The sequence below is a fragment of the Caretta caretta genome, chromosome 2 (genome assembly GCF_965140235.1).
Source record: "Caretta caretta isolate rCarCar2 chromosome 2, rCarCar1.hap1, whole genome shotgun sequence".
Classification (NCBI taxonomy): domain Eukaryota; kingdom Metazoa; phylum Chordata; order Testudines; family Cheloniidae; genus Caretta; species Caretta caretta.
The window spans coordinates 118644126-118671485 of NC_134207.1; the positions used below are offsets into that span (position 1 = coordinate 118644126).

General features: G+C 41.2%; 1 protein-coding gene across 3 annotated transcripts in view; it reads right to left on the reverse strand.

Annotated features, from left to right (window-relative positions):
* Positions 1-27360, reverse strand: part of FARS2 (phenylalanyl-tRNA synthetase 2, mitochondrial) — a 377875-nt gene that overhangs the window by 301748 nt on the left and 48767 nt on the right. For all 3 annotated transcript variants that reach the window (XM_075125392.1, XM_048839772.2, XM_048839774.2), the window contains exon 3: positions 6882-7514. In XM_075125392.1, the coding sequence (XP_074981493.1) occupies positions 6882-7514 (633 nt within the window). The remainder of the gene's footprint in view (positions 1-6881; positions 7515-27360) is intronic.

Consider the following 27360-nt stretch of genomic DNA (forward strand, 5'->3'; position numbering starts at 1 on the left):
CATCAAACCCAGATGGCACAGCATCTTTGCTTTCCTAGTGCCTGATGGAGAGCAATACTTAGAGAAAGGTAAGCTGGCAGAAGCTTAGTTTGGACATAAGGGAGGCACTGATAGTGTGGTAAGGGAAAGTGGGGTGACTGTCCTTCCTATTCTTCTTTCATTTAAGAAGTTTTCAATTTGGGGTGCTGCTGGATCCTCAATGATACGTGGAAGTACAGGTGGCACCAGGGGCCCAAAGCATCATTTTACAACTGCATCTGTTTACCAGATGCAGTTGTCTAAAATTTTAGACAGGTAAGGAGGGTGTCAGAGGGGACAGGGAGAGCTTGGGGGTCCTGGGCTGGGGAAGAGTCACATGGAGGGTCACGTGGCGAGACCGTGCACTCCCTTGTGTCCCTCCCATGAGTGCAGTACCGTGAAGAAATGATTTCTGCTTGCACCACTAACAAAACAATGACTGGAAACCTGAAAAGCAAAGTAATACGATGAACTGGCTAGTGTGTTAAATGTGTATCATTGCCTGCATGAAATCAGATCTACTCAACCCTGCATCAGAGACCTTACTTCTAAACTTAAGGGTACATACCCAAGCTGGCCTTAATCAACAGCAGAGGAGCTGTAGCAGGACGGATGAGTCACTAAGCGTGTAGCCAGGGTCTGGAGCAGGCTTGTATAGCCCATGCTGCTGTGGCTTCATTGCTATTAGTAATCAAGCTAACTAGATCAAAGCTAACTCAAAGTGTGTCTACATATGCTGCAGTCTGGTGTCAATTGCAGTGCACACATACCTTATGAGCTAATGAAGCTTTTCCTTTAGCTTAATTTGTAAGATCTTGTGTTCTAGCAGCAGGAAGAAGTGGATTCTATCCTCAATACTGTGAGGTTCCTATTGGCCATGGTGTGTAGCAGAATGCCCTAGGACAGTGATAGCAACCACTGGCATCCATGCTGCTTTTGTGGACTGTGGTAGAATTTATATATGAATGCCCAGACATATAATATATTTTCCCCTCACTTGTAACACCACTGCTTTTTACTCTTTTTCAAACTGACTACTCCTGTGTATTCATCTAGGGAGTGGGGACTCTTGAGCTAGCAATTCTAAGCCAGAACCTGGAACGGTTAGTGCCCTACTGAACACAATGAAATCACTGAATTATTTGTTGGAATTAGAAGTCTCATTTTATTCTTGTGATGAAGTTTGTAATAAGTGTTACGTATTACAATGAACTGCGTCAATACTCATAATGAAATTCAAGAATAAAACAAAGTATTCAAATTCTACAAGGTGAACTCTGCACAATCTTCCTCTCTACCAGCCCTCCCACAAAATATGGACACCTACACTTTCTGCTACTCTGAAGGTCTCAACACAAATGTTTCAGGGAGGGAGGGAGGGAGGGAGAGAGAGAACGAACATCTTTTCCAGGCAAGTTGGTTAGCACATCGCTATAATCATTAATGAACTGGATGTTAACATTCTGTGATAACTGATCAATCGTTCTCCTGAGAAAAATGGTGAAGAAAAGAGAAAACAGGGAGAAAGTAACATTCTTATTAAAGGCTGCAATGAGGTGAATGGTAAATGGTATGGGGCTTTTCTTTCTCACCCTTCCCGACATAAAAACAAAATTTAAAATGGTTCTGACACTTGGAGAGATTGTGGAGAAAGAAATGCCTTTTTCTGTATCTCATGGGAGTGTCCAAATGTGGTCAAATTTTGGATCCTCATTTCAATGTCTGTAATCATGGGGTCTAGGATCTTGTCTGACTCTGCAACTTTCAGTCATACGTCTAAGGCTTCCCATGATATAAAACTATCAATTGAAAACCCTAATGCTTATTGTTCATCTCTTGGGAGCAGTGAGATGCTCCATACCTGTCTACATGATACAGGAAAAACACACAGCTACAATTCTATGTGCAATTCTCTACAGTAAAACAATATTTATCAGTGCCTGCTAAAGGAGCAACTTCCAGTTATGAAAAACAATGGGGAAAAGTTACCATTAGTACAAAAAAAAAGGTCTTCAAATGTAACCCTGTACAAGATATCTGTGAATTTTAATTCCATTATTAAGCTCATTCAGGAGAAAACCAATCTGAAAATGGGTGCTACATTTCTTAAAGGAACCATTCTTAAATTATTTTTAGCCCTTAAATTCATTAACCAATTTACTCAGTCTCAGAAAAAATTCATTCTGGACTCAAAGAGTAAGTGTGGTAATTTTGAGTAGGATATGCTGTATTTTTCATACATAACTAAGGCCTGGTCTACACTACAGAGTTAGATTGATGCAAGGCAGCTTATGTCGACCTAACTATGTAAGTATCTACACTAAAATTTCGCTCCTTTTGACAGAACTGCCCCGCTATGCCAACTTAATAATTCCACCTCTGTGAGAGGCGTAGAATCAATGTCAGTGTAGTTAGGTTGACGCAGTGTTAGTGTAGACACTGCATTGCTTACATCATTTGTTACTGGCTTTTAGAAGCCATCCCACAATGCCCCACACTGACAGTACAATCGGCACAAAAGCTCCTGGTGAGGACGTGCACCATCGACACAAGGAACAAAGCGTAGACGTGCACGAGCGACGTAATTACTGCGGTGGCTGTTTGTTGATGTAAGATGGAATGACTTAATTTTGTTGCGTAGACATGCCTTAAGTGGTTAATCAATTCTTTAAATGTTAAGCTCAACTCAACCCAACCTTGACTGTGCAACTGCAAGTGGCACTTCCATAATGGAAATATATACTTTTTACACATGTCCCCACCCTATATGCACACATTTTATATTCATTCATATTACCTCCTCAGCTAAGCAACCCCAATCACTATTCTTCTCCAACAAGCAAACCCTTTCACATATTGGCATCCCTTTTAATAATCTATTACTCATATCAATATATTACTTATCAATGGCACTTAAGCATTCAGTGTGTAAGCTTTGCAAGTGAAATATATAAACTCAGGAATCTCAGACATTTGCTAAAGACTCGCTGACTGGCATTTTTGTGCCCTGCTGAGCTTACTGTATAAGCATCACAACAAGCTTGTATCAGTGTCAGCTGTACAGAGCCATCCTTAACATAGCTTTGAGCCGAGACCATGCATAGAAAATTTCAGTGCAAAAGGAATTTTTCTGAGAAAGTTAGAAGCAACTGAAAAAAAGGTGATGGTTAGAACAGAAAATGCATTTCAATTTCAGCTGTAACAATTACTGCCTTAAATTACTGACATGTTGAGCGTGTGACTGCAACAAAGCAGTTGGTAAAAAGATGTTCACAACATGGGTTTGGCCTGGATGAATTCAATTATGTAGGTCATAAGTAAAGCTGGTTGCTCTTCTTTCTTATTTTTTTAATTTCCGAAGACCATCTCATTTTGCTAGTTTTCAAATAAGATCTTTTTTCTTCATTTTTCAAAATTTCGTGTGGATTTTTTATTGTATTTTTCAATTTAAAAAAAATCTGACTGTTCAAAAATGAATTTATTTCAAAATCAAAACTTTTCATCTAATTTTGTCAGTTCTGAAAAACTCTACCATGTGACTAGGCTGACTAATCAAGATTGGAAATACAAAAAAAAAAACAAAAAAAACAAAAAAAAAAACCCCACACCCTGAAATTGAAAACCATAAACCAAAAAAGAAGGTTTGAAGTAAAAGATTTTCATTTTTTTTAAACAAAAAAAAATAGTTTTTGTTTAAAAAGAAGTATTTACTAAAATTCTAGTTGTAAGTGAGTTATTATACAGGTCATTCGAAGACAGTTTTGATAAAAATCTTTATACCATGCCAAGCGAGCATGTGTATGTCACATATTTTACAGAAACAACTATATTAGAAAGGTTTCAGAGTAACAGCCGTGTTAGTCTGTATTCGCAAAAAGAAAAGGAGTACTTGTGGCACCTTAGAGACTAACCAATGTATTTGAGCATAAGCTTTCGTGAGCTACAGCTCACTTCATCGGATGCATACTGTGGAAAATACAGAAGATGTTTTCATACACACAAACCATGAAAAAATGGGTGTTTATCACTACAAAAGGTTTTCTCTCCCCCCACCCTACTCTCCTGCTGGTAATAGCTTATCTAAAGTGATCACTCTCCTTACAATGTGTATGATAATCAAGGTGGGCCATTTCCAGCACAAATCCAGGATTTCTTCCCCCCCCTCCCCCCCCGCAACAAACCCACTCTCCTGTTGGTACATACCAATCCACAGAGACCTCCTTACCAACACTACAAAAAGAAGGCTTCTAGGTGGACTCCTCCTGAAGGTCGAGACAGCAGACTGGACTTCTACATAGAGTGCTTCCGCCGACGTGCACGGGCTGAAATTGTGGAAAAGCAGCATCACTTGCTCCACAACCTCAGCCGTGCAGAACACAATGCTATCCACAGCCTCAGAAACAACTCTGACATCATAATCAAAAAGGCTGACAAAGGAGGTGCTGTCGTCATCATGAATAGGTCAGAATATGAACAAGAGGCTGCTCGGCAGCTCTCCAACACCACTTTCTACAAGCCATTACCCTATGATCCCACTGAGAGTTACCAAAAGAAACTACACCATCTGCTCAAGAAACTCCCTGAAAAAGCACAAGATCAAATCCATAGAGACACACCCCTGGAACCCCGACATGGGATATTCTATCTGCTACCCAAGATCCATAAACCTGGAAATCCTGGGCACCCCATCATCTCAGGCATTGGCACCCTGACAGCAGGATTGTCTGGCTATGTAGGCTCCCTCCTCAGGCCCTACGCTACCAGCACTCCCAGCTACCTTTGAGACACCACTGACTTCCTCAGGAAACTACAATCCATCGGTGATCTTCCTGATGACACCATCCTGGCCACTATGGATGTAGAAGCCCTCTACACCAACATTCCACACAAAGATGGACTACAAGCCGTCAAGAACACTATTCCTGATAATGTCACAGCTAACCTGGTGGCTGAAATTTGTGACTTTGTCCTTACCCATAACTATTTCACATTTGGGGACAATGTATACCTTCAAATCAGCGGCACTGCTATGGGTACCCGCATGGCCCCACAGTTTGCCAACATTTTTATGGCTGACTTAGAACAATGCTTCCTCAGCTCTTGTCCCCTAACGCCCCTACTCTACTTGCGCTATATTGATGACATCTTCATCATCTGGACCCATGGAAAAGAAGCCCTTGAGGAATTCCACCATGATTTCAACAATTTCCATCCCACCATCAACCTCAGCCTGGTCCAGTCCACACAAGAGATCCACTTCCTGGACACTACAGTGCTAATAAACAATGGTCACATAAACACCACCCTATACCAGAAACCTACTGACCGCTATTCCTACCTACATGCCTCCAGCTTTCACCCTGACCACACCACACGATCCATTGTCTACAGCCAAGCTCTGCGATACAACCACATTTGCTCCAACCCCTCAGACAGAGACAAACACCTACAAGATCTCTATCAAGCATTCTTACAACTACAATACCCACCTGCGGAAGTGAAGAAACAGATTGATAGAGCCAAAAGAGTTCCCAGAAGTCATCTACTACAGGACAGGCCTAATAAAGAAAACCCCTCCAACGCATTATCAAGGATCTACAACCTATCCTGAAGGATGACTCAACACTCTCACAAATCTTGGGAGACAGGCCAGTCCTTGCCTACAGACAGCCCCCCAACCTGAAGCAAATACTCACCAGCAACCACATACCACACAACAGAACCACTAACCCAGGAACCTATCCTTGCAACAAAGCCCGTTGCCAACCGTGCCCACATATCTATTCACGGGACACCATCACAGGGTCTAATAACATCGGCCACACTATCAAAGGCTCGTTCACCTATACATCCACCAATGTGATATATGCCATCATGTGCCAGCAATGCCCCTCTGCCAGGTACCATGGGCAAACTGGACAGTCTCTACGTAAAAGAATAAATGGGCACAAATCAGATGTCAAGAATTATAACATTAAAAAACCAGTTGGAGAACACTTTAATCTCTCTGGTCACTCGCTTTCTGATCTCAAAGTGACTATCCTTCAACAAAAAAACTTCGAAAACAGACTCCAACGAGAGACTGCTGAATTGGAATTAATTTGCAAATTGGATACAATTAACTTAGGCTTGAATAGAGACTGGGAATGGTTGAGTCATTATAAAAAGTAACCTATTTCTCCTTGTTTATTCCTTCCCCCCTTCCCCCCCCACTGTTCCTCAGACGTTCTTGTTAAACCCTGGATTTGTGCTGGAAATGGCCCACCTTGATTATCATACACATTGTAAGGAGAGTGATTACCAACAAGAGAGTAGGGTGGGGGGAGAGAAAACCTTTTGTAGTGATAAACACCCACTTTTTCATGGTTTGTGTGCATAAAAACATCTTCTGTATTTTCCACAGTATGCATCCGATGAAGTGAGCTGTAGCTCACGAAAACTTATGCTCAAATAAATTGGTTAGTCTCTAAGGTGCCACAAGTACTCCTTTTCTTTTTATATTTAGAAATGTTCTTTAAAATATCTGTCGATTTTGGGTTGTTTTTTTTTTTTTAACCTCCTCACCAGTAAAACAAGATTCTCTTTGGCACACAAAGGAAAACTGAACAGCCTTGGAGGAAAATATTATAAATAATACACTTTAGAAGTCTCTACAAATTACCTAAGATAGCTTTTCCATATGTCATCATGGCATGGTTTTAAGGCCCATTATTTTGCAGTCTGTGAGGGCTAGAAACTGGAAAGGGGAAATTCCTTGACAGGCTGCCCTTATAGGTAAAAGTAGAGTGCTACTAGCCAAATGGAGGGACCTGTGAAACTCCCTGCTTGTTAGAGTCATGCTAAGCATTATGAATAGTTCCTACCTCATGATTGGAGAAGAGCCGCACTCCTTCCATCTGGTGAAAGATTGGGTAGTGGCTGCTATCGATCGTATCGCGGCGGTAGACATCTCCCACAACCAAAAAGGCATCCAGCCCCGAGTGCATCAAGTCCCACTGGTGAGCGGACGTGTGTGCTCTTAGCATATGAGTATGGTTCATATAGTAGTTTTCCCCTTTCCTCCTGCTGGGGTGGTCTTGTGGGATAAGCAATCTGTCAAAGTTCTGCTCCACTGTAACCACCGGGGACAGATCATCATAAACAGAAAAGAGTGGGGTCCCAAAACGTCCTATATACTGCTTGTAAAAATGATCCTTTATCCGCTCTTTGATCAGCCACAAAGGATGGTACCTTTGGTTGTGCAAGTTCTTTCCCACCTTGGACAGAATTTTCTCTGTGGCATTGCTGTAGTCATCTCGAGGGTACACTTTACCAAGCAGTTCCACTGTACTTGATGTGGGTGTTTTGGCAGCAAAACTTGAAGTTACAGTCCTGGACCAGGCATGCCCAAAACTGGTGATTCTTCCTATCTGGACTCCCTGTGATAAAACAGTTTTGGAATAACGAACTACTCTCATGAAATTCCAAGATGCTGCCATCATAATACCTCCAAGGCTCTAGAAAGAAGGCAAAAAAATTAATAGTCAAGATTTGCTGTAGGTATTGCAAACAGTCTAATGATAATGAAAAGCCAAACATCAATTCATTAAATAAGACAGAAGTCCAGTGTTGTGTCCACTACCTTACAGAAAAATCTTATGACCCAATTCCAGCTAGATTATCTTCTCCAACCACCAACTCTGCCCTTCTATTAATGATTTGGGGCCCGATTCTGTCCCCATTAAAGATGATGGGAATCTTTACAGTACCTTAAATAAAAGTAGTATAGGCCTTTTATTTATTATTTTTTATATTCAATTTAACCTCCCTCCCCCCAATAACTCAACATATTATACAGGAGAAATTGTGGTAAGTGTTAACACGTTTGTCAATAAGATATTCATTTATAATTATATTCCACGTGCTAACATATTGTTGTACATTCTCAAAACAAACTACAGGATTAAATAGCAGCAGCAGCACAAAAGAGAAGCAAATGTAATATTTTGCATTGTTTACAACAAAATTTTGTCCCCCATAAGAAGTCTAGAGATGAAACCTAGCTCATTTCACAGCATAACATACAAACATAACATATGCATTACAAACTATACATTTGTAGATATTTTTTCTATTTAACAGAAAACAAAAAAAGTCAGTCTGACCTTTCAAACTATGTAACTGTGTAAAGTCAGACAACCACTCACAATACATATAAACCAACATATTAAATTCACAATGGAACACTGTATGAGGTTCTTTATACAGATTCTACACGGACAGAACTGGTCTTAGCATTTTGAGAAAAACCTGCAAAACAAATTTCCAAACCCACTCTAATGCAAATTACTCTTGTCCATGCTGATTATACCACTACACAGAGACTAGGCCTTAGGATTTTGGGGAAGGTCAGTGAAATGGAAGATTTTGCTAGGGATGGGGGGTTTGGTGGTTGTGTCAGATACAAATGACCATCTCTATAAAAGAGGTATCATTTTCTATCCCCCAGTTTCTCTGGTTGCAGTAGCAGAGCCTTATTGTGCTGGGTTCAAACATAACTGCTGTACACTGAAGTGTTTAAAGAGATAATTCCTGAACAAGCAAGGATTCTGAGGGCTGTAAGGCCTCCAGAAACTATAAGATTCTGTGCTCATTCACGGAAATGTTAGCACTTATATACCATTAGTAGTGCTTTACAAACATCACAAGACTCCTGTGAAGTACGTAAATACCACTGTCTCTATTGTAAGAAGTGGGACACAAAGGTATTATTGTTAAGTGACTTGTGTAAGGGCACAAAAGGAGTCTGTGTCAGAGACAGTATTCAAGTCTAAGGGTATGTCTACACTACGAAATTAGGTCTAATTTATAGAAGTCAGTTTTTTAGAAATCGGTTTTATATATTCGAGTGTGTGTGTCCCCACAGAAAATGCTCTAAGTGCATTAAGTGCATTAACTCGGCGGAGTGCTTCCACAGTACCGAGGCTAGAGTCAACTTCCGGAGCGTTGCACTGTGGGTAGCTATCCCACAGTTCCCAGTCTCTGCCGCCCATTGGAATTCTGGGTTGAGATCCCAATGCCTGATGGGGCTAAAACATTGTCGCGGGTGGTTCTGGGTACATATCGTCAGGCCCCCGTTCCCTCCCTCCCTCCGTGAAAGCAAGGGCAGACAATCGTTTCGCGCCTTTTTTCCTGAGTTACCTGTGCAGACACCATACCACGGCAAGCATGGAGCCCGCTCAGCTCACTGTCACCGTATCATCACCAACGCCCCAGTCCCTTACAGCTCCCTTTGACCTCACACCCTGTATGACCTGTCTTACAACTTGTGGCTACAGGAATACAGATGAGCTAATAAGTATATAAGCTCTGAGTACATGAAAGGTTTTAAAGCAAAAATCTTTAAAGCTCTTTTATCCTGCCTCCCATCCAAGAATATTTAATTAATGAAAAATTCTGAAGTGCCATGGAAAATATTAGAAAATTTGGACTGCCACCATCTTGTGATCTGACAGCTTTTGTGTACATTATGTGTGGGGAGGAGAGTTCCACTAACACAGCATATGCTAAAACAAAAATTATAACATATGCTAGGTTGCTAAAATTGGACATTTACCAGTCTGCTTAGCAATTTAGCAAAGCCCTGCATTTTAGTTTTGAAAACTGTGCAGGCATACAGCAGCAACTATCACTGTTTTAGCCATGACCATGTCTGTATTTTTTCCCCACTGGTTACAATAGGACACCATGGAAGTGGTTTATAGTGCCATAATATTAGCAGTTTGAATGCTCTACCAAACTAAACTCTGGGTTTAGAACACAGACATCTTGTTAAACTCCAAAACAGGCCTGCAGTCCTACCACAAACATCGAATTTGTTATACAACAAAGACTTTTGAAATAGGTTGTACCTCATGTACACACTTAGGCTTCAATCTTATCAGGTGGTGAGCATCCTCAGATCCTGCTGAGGACATCTAACATTTCCCATGGCCTTTCAAAATTTTGTATTAAAATCTTGGGAAGAAGGCAGGCTAAAATGATTTTTTTAAAAGACTTTTAATTTTTTCATGTACTCAGAGTTCATCTACTTAACAGCCTATGTATAGTCTTGCAGCCATAAATTGTAAGGAACATACACAAAACCCCCTTTTTGCAGTTTCTGTAACCAAAACAAGATGCCGTAGGCTGGTTTGTTGTCTGTTTTCTAATAGTGCCTCATTAATCATGACGATATCACTGGAAACATTTGGAGGCTTGCAATATTGAAAGAGGAAAATTATAAAATCTTTTCTTGGATAAGGTTATTAACCATCATATTTCTCCTTATTGTTCTGTTTAATAACTGTTTAAAGTTTGGAATAGAAGTTAATAATCAAACCATCTCTTCTAACTAATCCAGTTGTCTAATTCCTTAGCAAAGTTTAGTATTTTTATGTCCTGTTTTACACACATCAACATTGAGTGGCACAGAGAAAGCGGCCCATGTATCTCAAGCACGCTTTCCTCCACCACCATCCTTCTCAACTACAAGAAAGTTGCACCATGTGAGGTCAAACCCTATGGTGCAGCATCTCCTGGGAGAACAGAACATTCTTCTGCAAGAGCACTGCATGGGCACCAATAGTTGTATATTAAAATGTTAAAGTAAGAAGTGCAAACTCTCTATATAAATTTCAGGTAGGATACGATAACTGATGACAATTCCAGTGTCCTCTTCATATCATATTGGCTTATACTGCAGGTTCCATTATTTCGTTCCTGATGCTATCCACCAAGCATACCTAGAACAGCTACAGTGCACCAGTTATTCACATCATTTAGGTGTTCTGGTTTATTCATAAATTAAAGCACATTAATTTAAATAGATAACATTTCTCAATTTCTCAGAAGTTTTTTTCTCCTGCTGATAATAGCTCATCTTAACTAATTAGCCTCTCACAGTTTATACGGCAACTTCCAACTTATCTGTATGTATATATATATATATATATATATATATATATATATATCTTCTTACTATATATTGCATTCTATGCATCCGATGAAGTGGGCTGTAGCCCATGAAAGCTTATGCTCTAATAAATCTGTTAGTCTCGAAGGTGCCACAAGTACTCCTGTTCTTTTTGCAGATACAGACTAACATGGCTGCTACTCTGAAACCTGAAAGTTCTCAATAGCTTCTCACATGTTTCAGGTGAATTCAAATTCATTTTCGGTGTGCTCAAAAGGTCCACAAGCTCTATAATTCTGTTATAACTCTAGTTGCATTAAATCTACATTTCAAATATTGACAGAGTTTGGTTCTAAATGAATTACATGAGCTAAATAATGTATGTTTTAGCAGCTGGGAAAGTGGAGTGCCTGTACACTGGAATTTGTGTTCATTAAACTACAATCACATCTAATTTGTTGTACTGTACCATTCAGAGAATGTCAAATTTAAAACAGAGGGCTAGAGGGGCACAGATAGAAACTATCACCTTTCAAATGGCATCAGAAGTCAACCAGCAGATGGCCACAAATTCAAATTGTGCATATTTTAGTACCCAATGTAATAGAATAAAGGCACCAAGCCCTATAGTCTGTGAAATTTAAAAATTTAGGCCCCAGCAGAAAGGCCCAAAATCTTCAGGTCCCCTCCTGATGCAATATTTGAAATAGATGGAGAGAATGCACAGATTCAGAAGAGTAGAGCATTAATGCTGAAACTGGCTTAGATGTTCTCTTAAACAGGCTAACTGTTAAGGAAAATCTCTTACTCCACATGCACAGTAAGCAATTTTCCTTCGCTTAAAATGGAAATTATTCCTTGAATTTTTCCCTGAACTAAATAGAGACTGTTCTTCATTGAAGACTGGCTACATTCCAAGTTTGAAGCTTTAGATGGGGACTTTCAAGAATACCTACGTGATTTACGTAAAAAACATCTGGTTTTGAATTATCTGAATATCAGAAATACCAATCCCAAAACTCAGAAATGGTTGAAAGTGAAGTGCGTATTTTAATGTTAAATCTTTACTATATAGATATATTCTCAACATACATAATAGTATTACATATTCTCACACACTCATCTCAGATCCAACAAGATGATTCATAAATGGTTCCTACACATTCTCAAATACATCTCCTGTGTCCTGCTTTTGATACATCACTCTTTCAAGAGACGCATCCTGAACAAGGCTAGCCCTTCATTCCTTATCTGCAGGGGGAGCAGTACCTTATTATTATTCTCTTCACCACCCTTAATCCAAACTCTATCTAGTTTGCTTTCTTTAATGAAATGTTCTTCAGATCTGAACTGTTATCTAGGAAATATGCAGCTGAAGTGGCCATAAAGTCTACCTGCAAAAATAGTATTTTTTCAAGCACATTTTCTCAACATCTGAAATTCAGCTATGTTATCCTCATGTATTTGTTAAGCACAAAGAGTAAGTTTACACTGTGAAGCATTTATATGGGCAAAAATTAATTTACTTTATTTAGAAATTAGATGGTATATTTCATTAATTTTCACTGCTTAAATATGTTATTTTTAATAGATGTAACAAAGTCACATGACCGCCTACCTAGCTTTAACTGAAGAAAAACAGTAGAAAAAAAATTGACTTGTGTTGGAGGCTGGTAGTTAAACACAAGTTTAGGTGGGCATTAAAAATACAAGGGACAATAGATGGAGAGTAAATAAAAAAGCACTGCTGAATTCCACCATAGGTGCCGACTCCGTGGGTGGTCCAGGGCTGAAGCACCCATGGGGAAAAAATTATAAGAGCTGAGCACCCACCAGCAGCCCCTCTCTCACCTCCCTCCAACCCCAGCGACTTCTATTTACCGTGAACAGCTGTTTTGCGGCATGCAGGAGGCTCAGAGGGAGGAGCAAAGATGCGGCACCCTCAGGCAGGAAGAGGCGGGGTGGGGGTGGACCAGGGGCAGAAAGAGGTAGGTGGGGGTGGGGTCTTGGGGGAAGGGGTGGAGTGGGGGCGGGGCCTGGGATAGTGCTGGGGGTCAAGAACCCCCTGGCATTTTGGAAAGTTGGTGCCTGTGAATTCCACAGTAATGGTCCAAAATACTATAGCACAAATTAGCAATTCTGCAGAGTGCTGGATAATTAATGTAGAATACTGTATTATTAGACTGTAAAATCTTCAAGGCTTTAACACTATATTTTACTTTATGGAAAATCATTCTGCATGTTTGGAACTATCTACATAAATATTAATAACAATCATTATTATTAATTATTATTTCTATTTCAGTAAAATATCTGATATTTAAGATATCAGAATCAGAACCCATACTGCTAGGCTTTGTAAAAAACACAAAAAAAGACATACTCCCAGACTCTACAGAGTTTACAATTTAAGGCCACATCTTATAAGATGATATGTCAATGGGACTCTATTCAGGCATAGGGATTTTCCCTCATGCATCAATTTGCAGGATTGAGACCTAAGAAGAAAAGAATTAGGGAGAGAGATATAATCAAATTTTTAAAAAAATTTTATTACATTATTAATTTTATAATGGACAGGGGAGGAGGACAACAAGAGGAGGACAGAGGTATCATAAATGCCCCATAAAGCCTATCTTAGCCTTGCAAATATGTTGAGTCTTAGTTCTATTGTGATAATTAGGCTTACAAATTTACTCTAAATGTGAGCTCAACTGTAAAAAGTATGTGAAAGTTCATATATCATATCATAAAACTTGTAACAACAAATGTTGATGGGAAAATGTATGAGACAGAAAGGTGAAATTAGTCTAAACAAAAGCTACAGATATGGTTCAAGGACTATGTTAAAATCATGCTTGGTAAAAACAGATGTTGTGGAACTGAAAATTAATGAACCAAAACTGATGTGTTGGATACAAGGCCTCATTGGTGGACAAAATAATTAGGGGATGGGCTATTCCACCCATCACTCCTTTTTTGGGTCCTTAAAGAAAGACACTTTGGATGAGGAAACAGCAAAGAACAGACAGAGAGAACTGAAGGAAGCTTTGCCGTCATGCTGGCCACCTCCACCAATCTCCTGAGACCTGGAGCCTTCATCATCCTAATTCTGAGAGATGCCCTGATCAGACCACAGCAGAAAGTGAGACCCAGATAACATCACCAGCTACCAGCTCCAGCTGAATCCCAAACACTGCATGGTATAAAATGGGATCAGATTTTTACAACCAGAGTAACAGCTCTAGTCCATCTCAACTAACGTGTCTTTTCCCCAAAAGGACAGTTATTGCCATCATTCATACCATCTTAGAGACTGTCAAACAATGGGGTTTTGCTTGTAAAATCTCTCTCCAGCTATGGGGAACGGGAACAAAGGATGTTGTTAAAGTCAAAGCCTTATTTAATACTTTACTTTTCAAATGTTTTAACTGTTTTTCCCTTCTTTTCTTTATCTTTAATAAAAAAAGTTAAAAGGAAGTTTAATGATTGTTCACCATGATACTAAGCAGGGTGAAGTATCTCTATAGCAAACCCCAAGCCCTGTTTAATACTGATTAATGTTGGCCGGTGATGGAATTACATTAACACCTTTGACTTATTTATTGAAAATACATTAATACAACATTTCCTATCTGTGCAAAACGTTATTTTTCAATTACACCGAGGTCTTTTTCCAAATCAGGGGTACTGTGACAGGTAGGTCTATGGAGGCTTAGTCCACGAAGGATTCACCTGCCTGAATAAAATTCATATACCTGGGAAGTGCATTTTATCACAAAATCTGAAACCTAAAAAATATTCTAGCCCAGTGTAACTTAGAGACCTCTTGATGCCAAGTGGCAAAGGCCTTAAGGGATGCAGATGAGTTACAGGAATCCCCTGGGTCTGGTATGTACATGCTAATTCACCAAAGTGAGTGTGATGTGATGTTTCAAACAAAAACCAGTGTCATTCTGGTCATCAATATCACTGCAGAAAGCATGTACAGATGCGTAAGGAGTTATGTACATATCAGGGATGGCCAAACCATGGCTTTTGAGCCGCATGCAGCTATTTTACAGTTCAAGTGTGGCACGTGGAGGCCCCCACGTCCTTCATTCTCTGGCTACCAGACTTGGGGGAGGGGAACTCAGGGCCTCTGCCTTGCAGTGGGGTAGGAGCTTCTGCTTAGCGGGCAGGGGGATTTCAGGGCTTCAGCCCCGCAAGGTGCACCTACTGAGGCTCAGGGCTTCAGCAGGAGCAGGGCTGAATCTCCGAGCCCCAGCGGGCGCGCCCTGGCTTTCAAACTTCTGAAGTTTGTCATATGTGGCTTGGAGGGTCAGTAAGTTTGGTCATTCCTGGTATATATATATATAAAATTATGTTAAAGTCTGTGAATAGGAATTGGTCACCAGGAAAAGTGAAAAACAGTTTTTCTTTTAGGCACAAAATGTTTACTTATTTGTCTGTTTCTATATTAATTACGTATTGTATGGTTCAAAATAGGACTCCACTCCCAAATCTGAACCAAATGCTAATGAAATATTGTGAAAACTTCAGAGGGGAAAAAAAAAAAGAGAAAAACAGTGGGGTGTAAGGAGGAGCCCTATCTTGAGGTGCAGATCAAAGGTCTGTTCTGGTATATTTGTGGGACAAAGAGGTAATTCTGGCATCCTTCACCTAGGAAGTAAACAGACAGAGAATTTGATTCATGAAAGAAGGGTCTCAGCCAGACTTGGCTGAAAATGCTGGAGAGAATTTTGAATGAGATAAGCTTCTTTCGACAGGGAATATCTTTTTAGTTTAGTCTAGTCACTAGAAACCATGCTACAATTTTGTTTTATATGTGACCATTTGTTTCCAATATTCTTACTAGCACTTGAATCTCTGTTCTTTGATAATACATGTATCCTTGTTTTCACTCTAAATATATCTAAGTGCTGTGGTGTTAACCAAAGAGATGATCCTGAGTTGACTCTCGCAGCTGGTGTGTACTAGTCCTTTGGGAATAGTGGATCTAGGAGTTTTGTAAATGCTCAATGGAATAGGGAACAAGCACTGCAGAGGAACACTCAGAGGATTCAGGGGTTGGTGTGTGCCTATCAACTACCTGTACAGAGAGAGCAAGCCTGCAGAGCCCAGGAGGGCAGAGCTTGTGTTAGCAGGGAGCTGATCCACAGCAGACACAGGCAAGATGGCACCACACTAAGGGCACGTAGTGGTGAGGTGCTGCACAACCCTGGATACCCTAGGACGGGTCTCACCCTGTCTCCAAACAATCCTAAAGTGAAGCTTTATTCAGCTGGGACAAAGTAGAGATGCAGCTTTGCACATATTCATCAAGTCTCCCAGGAACCTGGAGAAATGCCTCCTGATTTTCTATTAGCTCCTACTCTCTCCCAATAGCCTCCCAATTCACTCAATTGGCTGTGTTTTCTACAATGATGGGGAATTAACTAACTCACAGCTGGCTCTGCCCCACTATCCTACACACCTAGGCTTTAACTACACGCATGCCAATATTATTTTCATCATTTACAATTCTTAGAAGTAAGAGTTTAACCAAAACTGAAATGTTCTATCTGAATTTCAAGTGGGGTCTAAATTCAAATCCTAAATTCAAAACTGCCCCTTCAGTTTTGGCTCCTATTGGGATTTAAAACAGGAAAGGATCTATTCCCTGGTTCCAATTGGGATGCAGTCAAAACTTCATTAGAATACCCATTCATTGTCAGATTTAAGTCCAACTGTAGACCAATGGGACAATTGTACCATTCAAAATGATAGAATTCTCATATCAATTGATCTCCTGCACTTGCTGCCATTTTGAACCAAAATCTCACCGTTGAGCCAAACCTCAGCACTAGCGCTAATGCATCTTCGATCTCAACTTCCTAACTTTAACCCCGCTCCAACATTGCTCTTTTGTCCATATCTATTGTGGAAATAATGAAAATCTGTGAATGAACAGAGCATTTACTAGGACTATGTGTATTTCAACAACCAATCAAAAAATAAAGACAAACATTTCTCTATGGATTTTATTTTAGAATCCATTAGTCTAACAGGCTTCAGAGTAGAAGCAGCACAGAACATGTAAACGTTGGCAGCAGAGATGCTACTGCTGCTGCCGAGGTACAGTATCTCCCAGTTAGTAAATGTACGATCACATATGTAAAAAGAAGCCATCTTTAGTTTGATCAGTACCAGCCCTATTTATCTGTCATAGGTTCTTACAATGTGTTTAAAGAAAAGATCAGAATGTTCTTCCAGAAGGAACTGTATTTCCCTGCCTGGGGCATACAGGTTCTATGGGTTGATAAGATTGGGAGTGAAATATTAATGAGTAAGCAATTTGTCAAGAAAATTATGCAAGAAAGCTAGGCGGTTGCACAAAGAGGCAAGCAATATGAGATACAAAATCACGCACTCTAATCTAAAAAAATCACTGACTGTCTGGTCTCTGTTCAAAAACTACTACCTTTGTAAAGAATGCTTTGGGGAAAGTAAATAAATAAATTAATGAGAGAATTGACAAACAAGTGCTCACTAAATTCAGCATTTATAATTGCAGGTACTATCTACAAAAGTAAAGACCCCCACAACCCCTCACTCAGGATACACAAGATGAGATTTCATAATTGATTCAATCAAGAAATGACTACTAAGGATATTTTTGCAACTAAATTTCTATACTACATTCCGCAAATGTGAGATGAAAGATGTTTTGTCATGGGGAAGGATAGCTCGGTGGTTTGAGCATTGGCCTGCTAAACTCAGGTTTGTGAGTTCAATCCTTGAGGGGGCCATTTGTGATCTGGGGCAAAAATCGGGGATTGGTCCTGCTTTAAGCAAGGGATTGGACTAGATGACCTCCTGAGGTCCCTTCCAACCCTGATGTTCTATGATTCTATGTCAAAAGCTGTTTGATTTTTGAAAACCTACAGAACATAAGAAAAATATCCCATGATGGGCAGAAATACAAATGGAAAAAATATCATTTTTGAAACATCTTCTCACAAATCATAATGCATTTGTACTAGGCAAAATGATGATTGTTGTGTCATATCAGAAGGTTAAAATGTGCAACTAAATAGATGCACATGGGAATCAAATTAGTCAGGCGCTTCAAAATATTATTTCTTTACAAGGAAAATTTACAAATGAGAAAGGACTTTGTGTTATCGGAAAAAAAAAACAGATATGGTGTTCCTTTCATGCAACCCTTCATTTTATAAAGAAAAAGATACTGCTGGAAGACAAAATGTATTAATGAATACCAGTTTATCCAGACAAATGAGGCCATATTTGTGTGTAACTTAAACTGATCCCCCTGTCATATTCTGTAAAGACTCAAACTTGTGTTGACACTGGTTTAATTCCCATTGACTGCAATGGGTAATACTCACAGACATTACTCATGATCTCTTAGATTATTATTATTGTTAATAATAATACTTTGCACTTACATGGCACCTTTTGCCTGAGGATTTCACAGTGCTTTTCAACCATTAATTAAGCCTTGCAATGCCTTATGAGGAAAATACATTATTTATACCCATCAGGTACAGCAGCTTCCAGTTCAACAATACTGTATTTCATCACACATGAAGATGATAATACTTAGCCTGCCTTAAGTGCAGGGGACTGGACTAGATGACCTCTCGAGGTCCCTTCCAGTTCTATGATTCTATGAGCTCTGCGTAGCTCAATAATTTGTCTCTTTCACCAACAGAAGCTGGTCCAATAAAAGATATTACCTCACTCACCTTGTATTTCAACATGTTGTTTTTCATTTGTTGTTTGTTTCCAACTGGTTTTCGATTGATTTCCTCTCTTTCAAATGCTCAGAATGTTTTTCTTTAATCTTAAATGTCATTTTATCAAGTATTCATGTCAGCATTTTAAAAAAAAACTTTACAGTGAACCTAAATTTGAATGACTTTTCGATGAAAGAAATTGCTTGGATAATGAAAAATAATGATGTGAACAATCATCTAAAAGTATTTTAAACTAGAAACAATTTAACAAGAATAATGGCTACTCTCAGTGAAATTAAAGTGCTTTTTAAAGTAGATTGACTAAGTTGCCTATTAAGAACTGTGCTGAACAATTAGGGAATACTGCAATGTTATGGATGAAGCAGCCTTCCATGTGCAAGTTCTTGCACTTAACATAATGTAGTAGGCCTTATATAATATAATTTTTAAGGCCCAGTCATACATTCCTCAGGCAAGCATGCAAGGACTGCAGGGTCAGACTCAAATTTCATCCCAAAAAACTTCACAGACTTAAATTATATTATTCTTATTGTTTACTTAGTACTGTCAAAAGACATGAGCCTGAGAAATAAATCAAAAGACACTTAACTGAAAAAGAAATATGCTTTGAGATGAGAAGTGAAGAGAGATGGAGAGTTGCTGAGGCAGATAGGTATAAGAAGGATATTCCAAGTTGATTATCTGCCGTGCAGAAGGCTCTCACATCAAGAATAGCAAAAATGTGTGAAATGACATAGAGGAGAACATTGCTAGTGTTATTTATGCCTCACTGAGTATTTAACTCAACCTGCTAACTCATGTGAAAACTAAAACCTGCCTCGTCTTTGCTAGAATTTTACCTCACATTAGTTAGCTCAAGTTAACTAATTCAATATAAGAACTGTTTTCCTGGTGAAGACATGGCCAAACCACAATCATAGGCTATCAGTGTTAGGGTTTGATCCCTCACAGTGCTCAGTATTCTGGCCATGATCCAGCAGAGCAGGCTAAATGTGCTTAAGTGCTTTGATGGATTCAAGGCCAGAGTGCTCAGCAGTTTGCAAGATCAAGTCCTTAGATTAAAATAAAGAAAACCCCAAACGGAACAAATGAAAAAGAAGAGAGAGAGTGACCCCTCTGTAAAAGATGCATTAACTCTGCCTCACAAAATGGCAACTGCCTCTGCATCCAGGCAGACTGCCTTAGAAATGTAAAGATGTAGTACAGAGAGGATAAAATCATAATCTTTACATACACTGCAGCTACTGTAGATGAACAGAAGAAACTGGGAGGGTAGTGGAGAGAAGTATTTGTTGTTAGTACTAAACAAGTACTAAGTAATAATCCTAACTAGGACCAGAGGATGAGGCGAGAGCACATCCACAGCGGGGTTTAAAAATAAGGTAGGACAATATTGAACTAAATCCTCAAATGAATGGGGAGCTAGTAAAATTATATGAGGATTGGGGAGATAATGATTGCAGTTCCTTGTATGTGTGAAAAGTCAGGCAATGGCATTCTGCCCATACTAGAAAGAAGAAAGATGGGACTTGGGAAACACACAGGAAAATTTGTTTTTAAACTAGGGGGAGGGGAGGGGACAGAATCTGGCACCCTCAATGATGATTAATCAGTGGGTTACGGTGGAGTGAGGTACTACTTAATGCGAGTAAGGGGTACAGAATCCAAACCAAGAAAGGAAAATACAACCATTGCCTAAACAACATGCAGCAATGCAGATTTTTGACAGTGATAGCTTTATAACACTGAACAACACTTTATAACACTTTATAGCACTGACTTTTTAGGAATATGAACGATATAAGCTCCGGAAGTTCCAAGCACTGTTGCCTAGACCTATTACACTGAAGTGACATTTTAGAATTGTTTTACTCACTATATACCTTGATTTATAAGTTATAACCTAGGCACAGGATACCACACTATAGACATATTTACAGTGAATTCTTTTAAATTTACTGCTTTTCCCTTCTCCTTGAAAGGCCTCTGTATGTGTATTGTCATCTTCCTGTTTATTTTTTAAAAAATCATCTTCATTTTCATGCTGTTACACCATTATATATATTCACAATAAATATTATATCAAAAGTATTAGAGAAAATGTATGTAGTTCACTATTTGTTATAACAGCATCTGGCCTATCAAACACATACTGTATCCGACAGGACATTGTCCAGGTATACTGGAAGAAGAACAGGAGATCCTGGATATGGTTTAATCAGGCTGCAACTTTATTATTACATGTCTGGGACTACTTGGCAGATAAAAGTGTACAGTGCAGGTAACTCCATGATCATTTCAATATCTACCTGGGGGCTTCGGCCAGCCCCCTCTTTTTCCATTGGTCCCCAGCATTGCTGGGACCTTACCATCCCCCCACCGCAAATGAGGGTTAAGGTGGGCTGTAAAGGAACGGGGCCGGCAGGCTCTGTGCTGCACTAGTCACAGGCACTCTGAACCACCCCTCCCACCCCTGTTCCACTCCTTTAACAGGCCATTTATCTGGTCACCGTGTCCCTTCCCTACAGGGTGCCTGTGCTGGACATCCGCCCCACACTTACAGAATGAGTTGTGACATCATAGACTAAAACTCTTCCTCACTCACCTACTCTTCCCGAAGGTGTGGGGAAGGTGACCCCTCACCCACTCCATCTTGGCCAATCTGGCGGTGAAGGAAAAATTTCTTCTCAGCCCCCAAAGAAAGGAGCAACTAGCGAAATGCCCACAGCAGGTCCTGACCAAACCCGGTATTTTGCCACTTCTGAGGCTGGGTGCTGCTCTGCCTGGTCCGGGGAAAAGGGGCTTCTCCTACCACGCTTGCCCTTTATCAACTCCCCTGCCCTTCTGGTCCCTGGGGTATGAATCAGCATTGCAATGCTGACCCACTTTTCTTTTGTAGCAGCCTTTGTGCCTTTCTGGCCTCCCCACCCTTAAAGTGATATACTCCTTTCCCCAGCAAGCCAGAAAATGCTCCTTCCTCTCCACCACACCTGCTTGTGGTGCTGTAATTGTCAAGATATGAATCATGGGTGTTATTTTTAAAGTTAACTGAGAAAAACCACATAAATCCATTTTGTGTGCACCTAATTTATGGATGAAATTGCTGAATGTTCATAAACAGCCTGGGAATTTATACAAGAACACATAACCAGACCATCAAAGTTAGAGATACACAATTCTCAAATGTTTAACTTATGCATGCAGATATTAGACAGGTACCTAATAATTGGGAATTTGTGAGCTCTTGAGTTAGGTATGAATATCTATATTTGCAAACTTGTTCCCATATTTTCAAAGCAATTTTATCTTTATTATTGAAGCAATTCAGATGATTAAACCTTCCCCCACCCCTTTTTTTAATTTAATGTACTTTTTTCACCATGTAATGTACACTCTTTGTTTTGTTTTTTCACTTCACTCAACTTGAATAGTGAAAATAGACTTGTCACTAGTCTCGTCTCTTTTCAAGAGTTCACTTTTATTAATGGCCAGTTTTAATCAATAGTTTTTCCATGCTACCATAGTGCTAATACATTTCAGTTTCCAACACTGTAGGGAAATAGTTAATTTTATGTAATGTTTTAAAGTTTTTAACATGTCTATTAATATAATTTATTTTTTCAATACATAAAAGAATCTGTTACCAAAGTCTCTTGACCCAGGTAGGATCAGATTCTGACACTGCTACCATTAGCATTTTATTCTGTAAATAGTCCCACACAAACAAAAGGGCCCAACTGTGAAGTAATGTACTACTCAATGTAAGGGCTTCAGAATCTGGTCCCAAATTACTACACTATAAGGTGCAATCATACAAACAGTATCAAGCTCAGTCCCATTGAAATCAGCAGGACTAATCAATGGTGTAAGATCTAATATGTTGGGTAAGAGGATGAGTGTTTGTGGAATTCTATTCTGTCCCATTCATGTTCTTACACCAGACCCCACACCGTGACAGCTCAGTAATTGAATGATTACATTTTATAATTTCTTTTTGGTCATAAATTAGTTGGGGACAGATTATGAACCCCTTACACATACTGGTAAGAAATTACTCATCTGAAGCCACTGGGCTACTTGAATGAATAATTCCTCACCAATGTAAATAAAGGATTGAAAATCTGGTCCTAAATTCCTAAATCTCTTAATCTAAATTATGTGACTATTTTCCCTATAATCACCCATAAGAGACTGCAGGTAGAATTGCTGTCTTTGTCATTTATGTGGACATGGTCAGAGAATTTAATTCTGCTGGGAAACACTACCATAAAATCTCTAAGATAATTAAAGCAAGAGTGAAAGTCCAAGATGAAATGTTTGGAATTTTTAAAGTTCAAGCGACTTTCCTGCATCTTTAGGGTATTTAATTTTCTGCCATTCTAATACATGCATACAAAATGGCAGATGAACTGAAAACTCTCTTTCTCCAATTCTTCTTTCGGTCATCTGCTGAGAGTCAGAATAAAGTAAGTAGATTGACTAGAGACGTTGCTGATAGCTTTCAGCGTGTAGGCCCTGGTCTACGCTACGAGTTTAGGTCGAATTTAGCAGCGTGAGATCGATTTAACCCTGCACGGGTCCACAGGATGAAGCCATTTTTGTCGACTTAAAGGGCTCTTAAAATCAATTTCTGTTCTCCTCCCCGATGAGGGGATTAGCACTGAAATTGACATTCCTGGGTCGAATTTGGGCTAGTGTAGATGCAATTCAATGGTATTGGCCTCCGGGAGCTATCCCAGAGTGCTCCATTGTGACCGCTCTGTACAGCACTTTCAACTCAGATGCACTACCCAGGTACACAGGAAAAGCACCGGGGACTTTTGAATTTCATTTCCTGTTCGGCCAGCGTGGCAAGCTCATCAGCAGAGGTGACCATGCAGTCCCAGAATTGCAAAAGAGCTCCAGCATGGACCAAACGGGAGGTACTGGATCTGATCGCTGTATGGGGAGACAAATCCGTGCTATCAGAACTCCGTTCCAAAAGAAGAAATGCCAAAATATTTGAAAAAATCTCCAAGGGCATGATGGACAGAGGCTATAACAGGGACCCGCAGCAGTGCTGCGTGAAAATTAAGGAGCTCAGGCAAGCCTACCAAAAAACCAAAAAGGCAAACGGCCGCTCCAGGTCAGAGCCCCAGACATACCACTTCTCTGATGAGCTGCATGCAATTCTAGGGGGGCCCCTACCACTACCCCACCCCTGTCCATGGACACCTGCAAGGGGGGAGTCTCATGCAACAGGGATGAGGATTTTGGGGACGAGGAAGATGATGATGCGGAGGAGGAGGAGGATAGTGCACAACAGGCAAGCGGAGAAACCTATCTCCCCAACAGCCAGGAACTGTTCATCACACTGGAGCCAATACCCTACCAACCCGGGCTCCCGGACCATGAAGCCGTAGAAGGCACCGCTGGTGAGTGTACCTTTGTAAATATAATACAGGGTTTAAAAGCAAGCATGTTTAATGATTAATTTGCCCTGAAGACTTGGGGTGCATTTGCAGCGAGTATAGCTACTGGAAAAGTCTGTTAACGTGTCTGGGGATGGAGCAGAAATCCTCCAGGATTTCTTGCAGGGTAGAGTGAGATGCTTGCATTATCACTGTCTATGTTATATCCGTTTCAGGCCTTCCATTTTTTATTATTAAGGGGACATTCAGAGGTGGCTGTTCCTGCTGGGCTGTTTGCCTGTTGCTGAAAAGAAATGATCCCCGCTTTTAGCCACGCCAGGGGGCAGGGTGGGGGGCTCATTCACGCTGAGCTGTTTGTGTTTGGCTGGCAGAGATCTTCCCTGATACTCGTCACACAGTGGGAGGAGGGGTGAGGCGATCATCCCAGAGAAATGGGGTGAGGGGGGTTACTTGAGTTTGTGCTGCACGTTAACCCGAAAACTGCAGCCCCTCCTTTTAAATGGCCAACCCAACAGGTGCTTGGTATGGGAAAGGAGGGCGCTGCTGTTTGAAACCATTCCCACATGTTATGATGGTTGAAGAAGCCTAAAGACTGTGGCTTACCATGGCTGCCTGCAAGCCGAATTCTGTTACCCGGCCCTGCATGTGTGAGATCTCACACCAAACTGGCAGGCCCTCAATATAAGAGGCAAAATGCGACCTTGTACTGAAAACACATGTGCTATGTAATGTTAACAGCTTGCTTCACCGTGAAACAGTCTACCCATTGTTCTCTAAAATGTGTCTTTTTAAATACTACTCTCCCTTTTTTCCTCCCACAGCTGCAAATGTTTCAACGCTCCCCCTATCATCTCCGTCCCAGAGGCTCGCGCAGATAAAAAGGAGAAAAAAAACCACACTAGCTATGAAATGTTCTCTGAGCTCATGCAGTCCTCCCACACCGAAAGAGCTCAGCAGAATGTGTGGAGGCAAACAATGGCAGAGTCCAGGAAAGCAGAAAATGAACGCGAGGACAGGAGAGACGAGCAACATGAGAGGTTGTGGGAGCAAGAGGAGAGGTGGCGGCAGCGTGATGAGAGGAGGCAGAATGCAATGCTGAGGCTACTGGGGGATCAAACTGATAAGCTCTGGCGTCTGGTGGAGCTGCAGAAAAGGCAGCAGGAGCACAGACCACCGCTGCAGCCATGTGTAACCGCCCACCCTCCTCCCCAAGTTCCATAGCCTCCTCACCCAGACGCCCAAGAATGCGGGGTGGGGGGCTGCCCAGGGAACTGCCCAAGCAACAGAAGGCTGGCATTCAATAAGTTTTGAAGTGCAGTGTGGCCTTCTCCTTCCCTCCTCCACCACCCCACCTGGTGCTTCCCTCCTTCCCCACCCCTCCTGGGCTACCTTAGCAGTTATCCCCCTATTTGTGTGATGAATTAATAAAGAATGCATGATTTTGAAACAACGACTTTATTGCCTCTGCAAGTGGTGATCGAAGTGGGAGGGCTGCTGGCTTACAGGGAAGCAGAGTGAACCAAGGGGGCAGGTTTCCATCAAGGAGAAACAAACAGAACTGTCACACCATCGCCTGGCCAGTCATGAAACTGGTTTTCAAAGCTTCTCTGATGCGCAGTGCTTCCTGCTGTGCTCTTCTAATTGTCCTGGTGTCTGGCTGTGCGTAATCAGCAGCCAGGCGATTTGCCTCAACCTTCCATAAACGTGTCCCCCTTACTCTCACAGACATTGTGGAGCACACAGCAAGCAGCAATAACAATGGGAATATTGGTTTCGCTGAGGTCTAACCGAGTCAGTAAACTGCACCAGTGCGCTTTTAAATGTCCAAATTACATTCTACCACCATTTTGCACTTGCTCAGCCTGTAGTTGAACAGCTCCTGACTACTGTCGAGGCTGCCTGTGTATGGCTTCATGAGCTATAGCATTAAGGGGTAGGCTGGGTCCCCAAGGATAACTACAAGCATTTCAACATCCCCAACAGCTATTTGCTGGTCTGGGAAGAAAGTCCCTTCCTGCAGCTTTTGAAACAGACCAGAGTTCCTGAAGATGCAAGTGTCATGTACCTTTCCTGGCCATCCCACGTCGATGTCGGTGAAATGTTCCTTGTGATCCACCAGTGCTTGCAGCACCATTGAAAAGTACCCCTTGCAGTTTATGTACTGGCTGCCAAGGTGGTCTGGTCCCAAGATAGGGATATGGGTTCCGTCTATCGCCCCACCACAGTTAGGAAATCCCATTGCAACAAAGCCATCCACTATGACCTGCACATTTCCCAGAGTCACTAGCCTTGATAGCAGCAGCTCAGTGATTGCGTTGGCTACTTGGATCACAGCAGCCCCCACAGTAGATTTGCCCATTCCAAGTTGATTCCCAACTGACTGGTAGCTGTCTGGTGTTGCAAGTTTCCAGAGAGCTATCACCATTTGCTTGTGAACTGTGAGGGCTGCTCTCATCTTGGTATTCTTGTGCTTCAGGGCAGGGGAAAGCAAGTCACAAAGTTCCATGAGAGTGCCCTTACACTTGCAAAAGTTTCGCAGCCACTGGGAATCATCCCAGACCTGCAACACTCTGCCGTCTCACCAGTCCGTTCTTGTTTCCTGGGCTCAGAATCGGCGTTCCACTCCATGAGCCTGCCCCATTGCCACCAGGATGTCCAGATTGCCGGGGCCCGTACTTTGAGAGAAGTCTGTGTCCATTTCCTCATCATTCTCGTCACCGCGCTGCCATCACCTCCTCGCCTGCTTTTGCAGGTTCTGGTTACGCACATACTGCAGGACAATGCGTGAGGTGTTTACAATGCTCATAACTGCCGCAGTGATCTGAGTGGGCTCCATGCTTGCCGTGGTATGGCGTCTGCAGGAGAGCAGAGTTGCAGCAGAAATGGTGGCTGATGACAGATGCCACGAGAATAGATATTTATAGAGAACGACGAGAGGACCTGCAAAGTGGATTCATGAGAGCAGAGTTGCAGCGGAAGAGGTGGAGACAATGGTTAGCATGGGGCACATTCCTCGACAAAGAACACACGTACCCGGGAGCCCATGACAGACAACATGGAGAAATTCGCTACTGAGACAATAGCAGCAGAGCAGAGTTGCAGCGGACACGGTGGTTGACGACGGTTAACAGTCCTACTGCACCGTTTGCTGAAAGCAGCATGGCGTCCGCATGGAAAAATGGCGCAAAACGATTGTCTGCCGTTGCTTTCACGGAGGGAGGGGCAACTGATGACA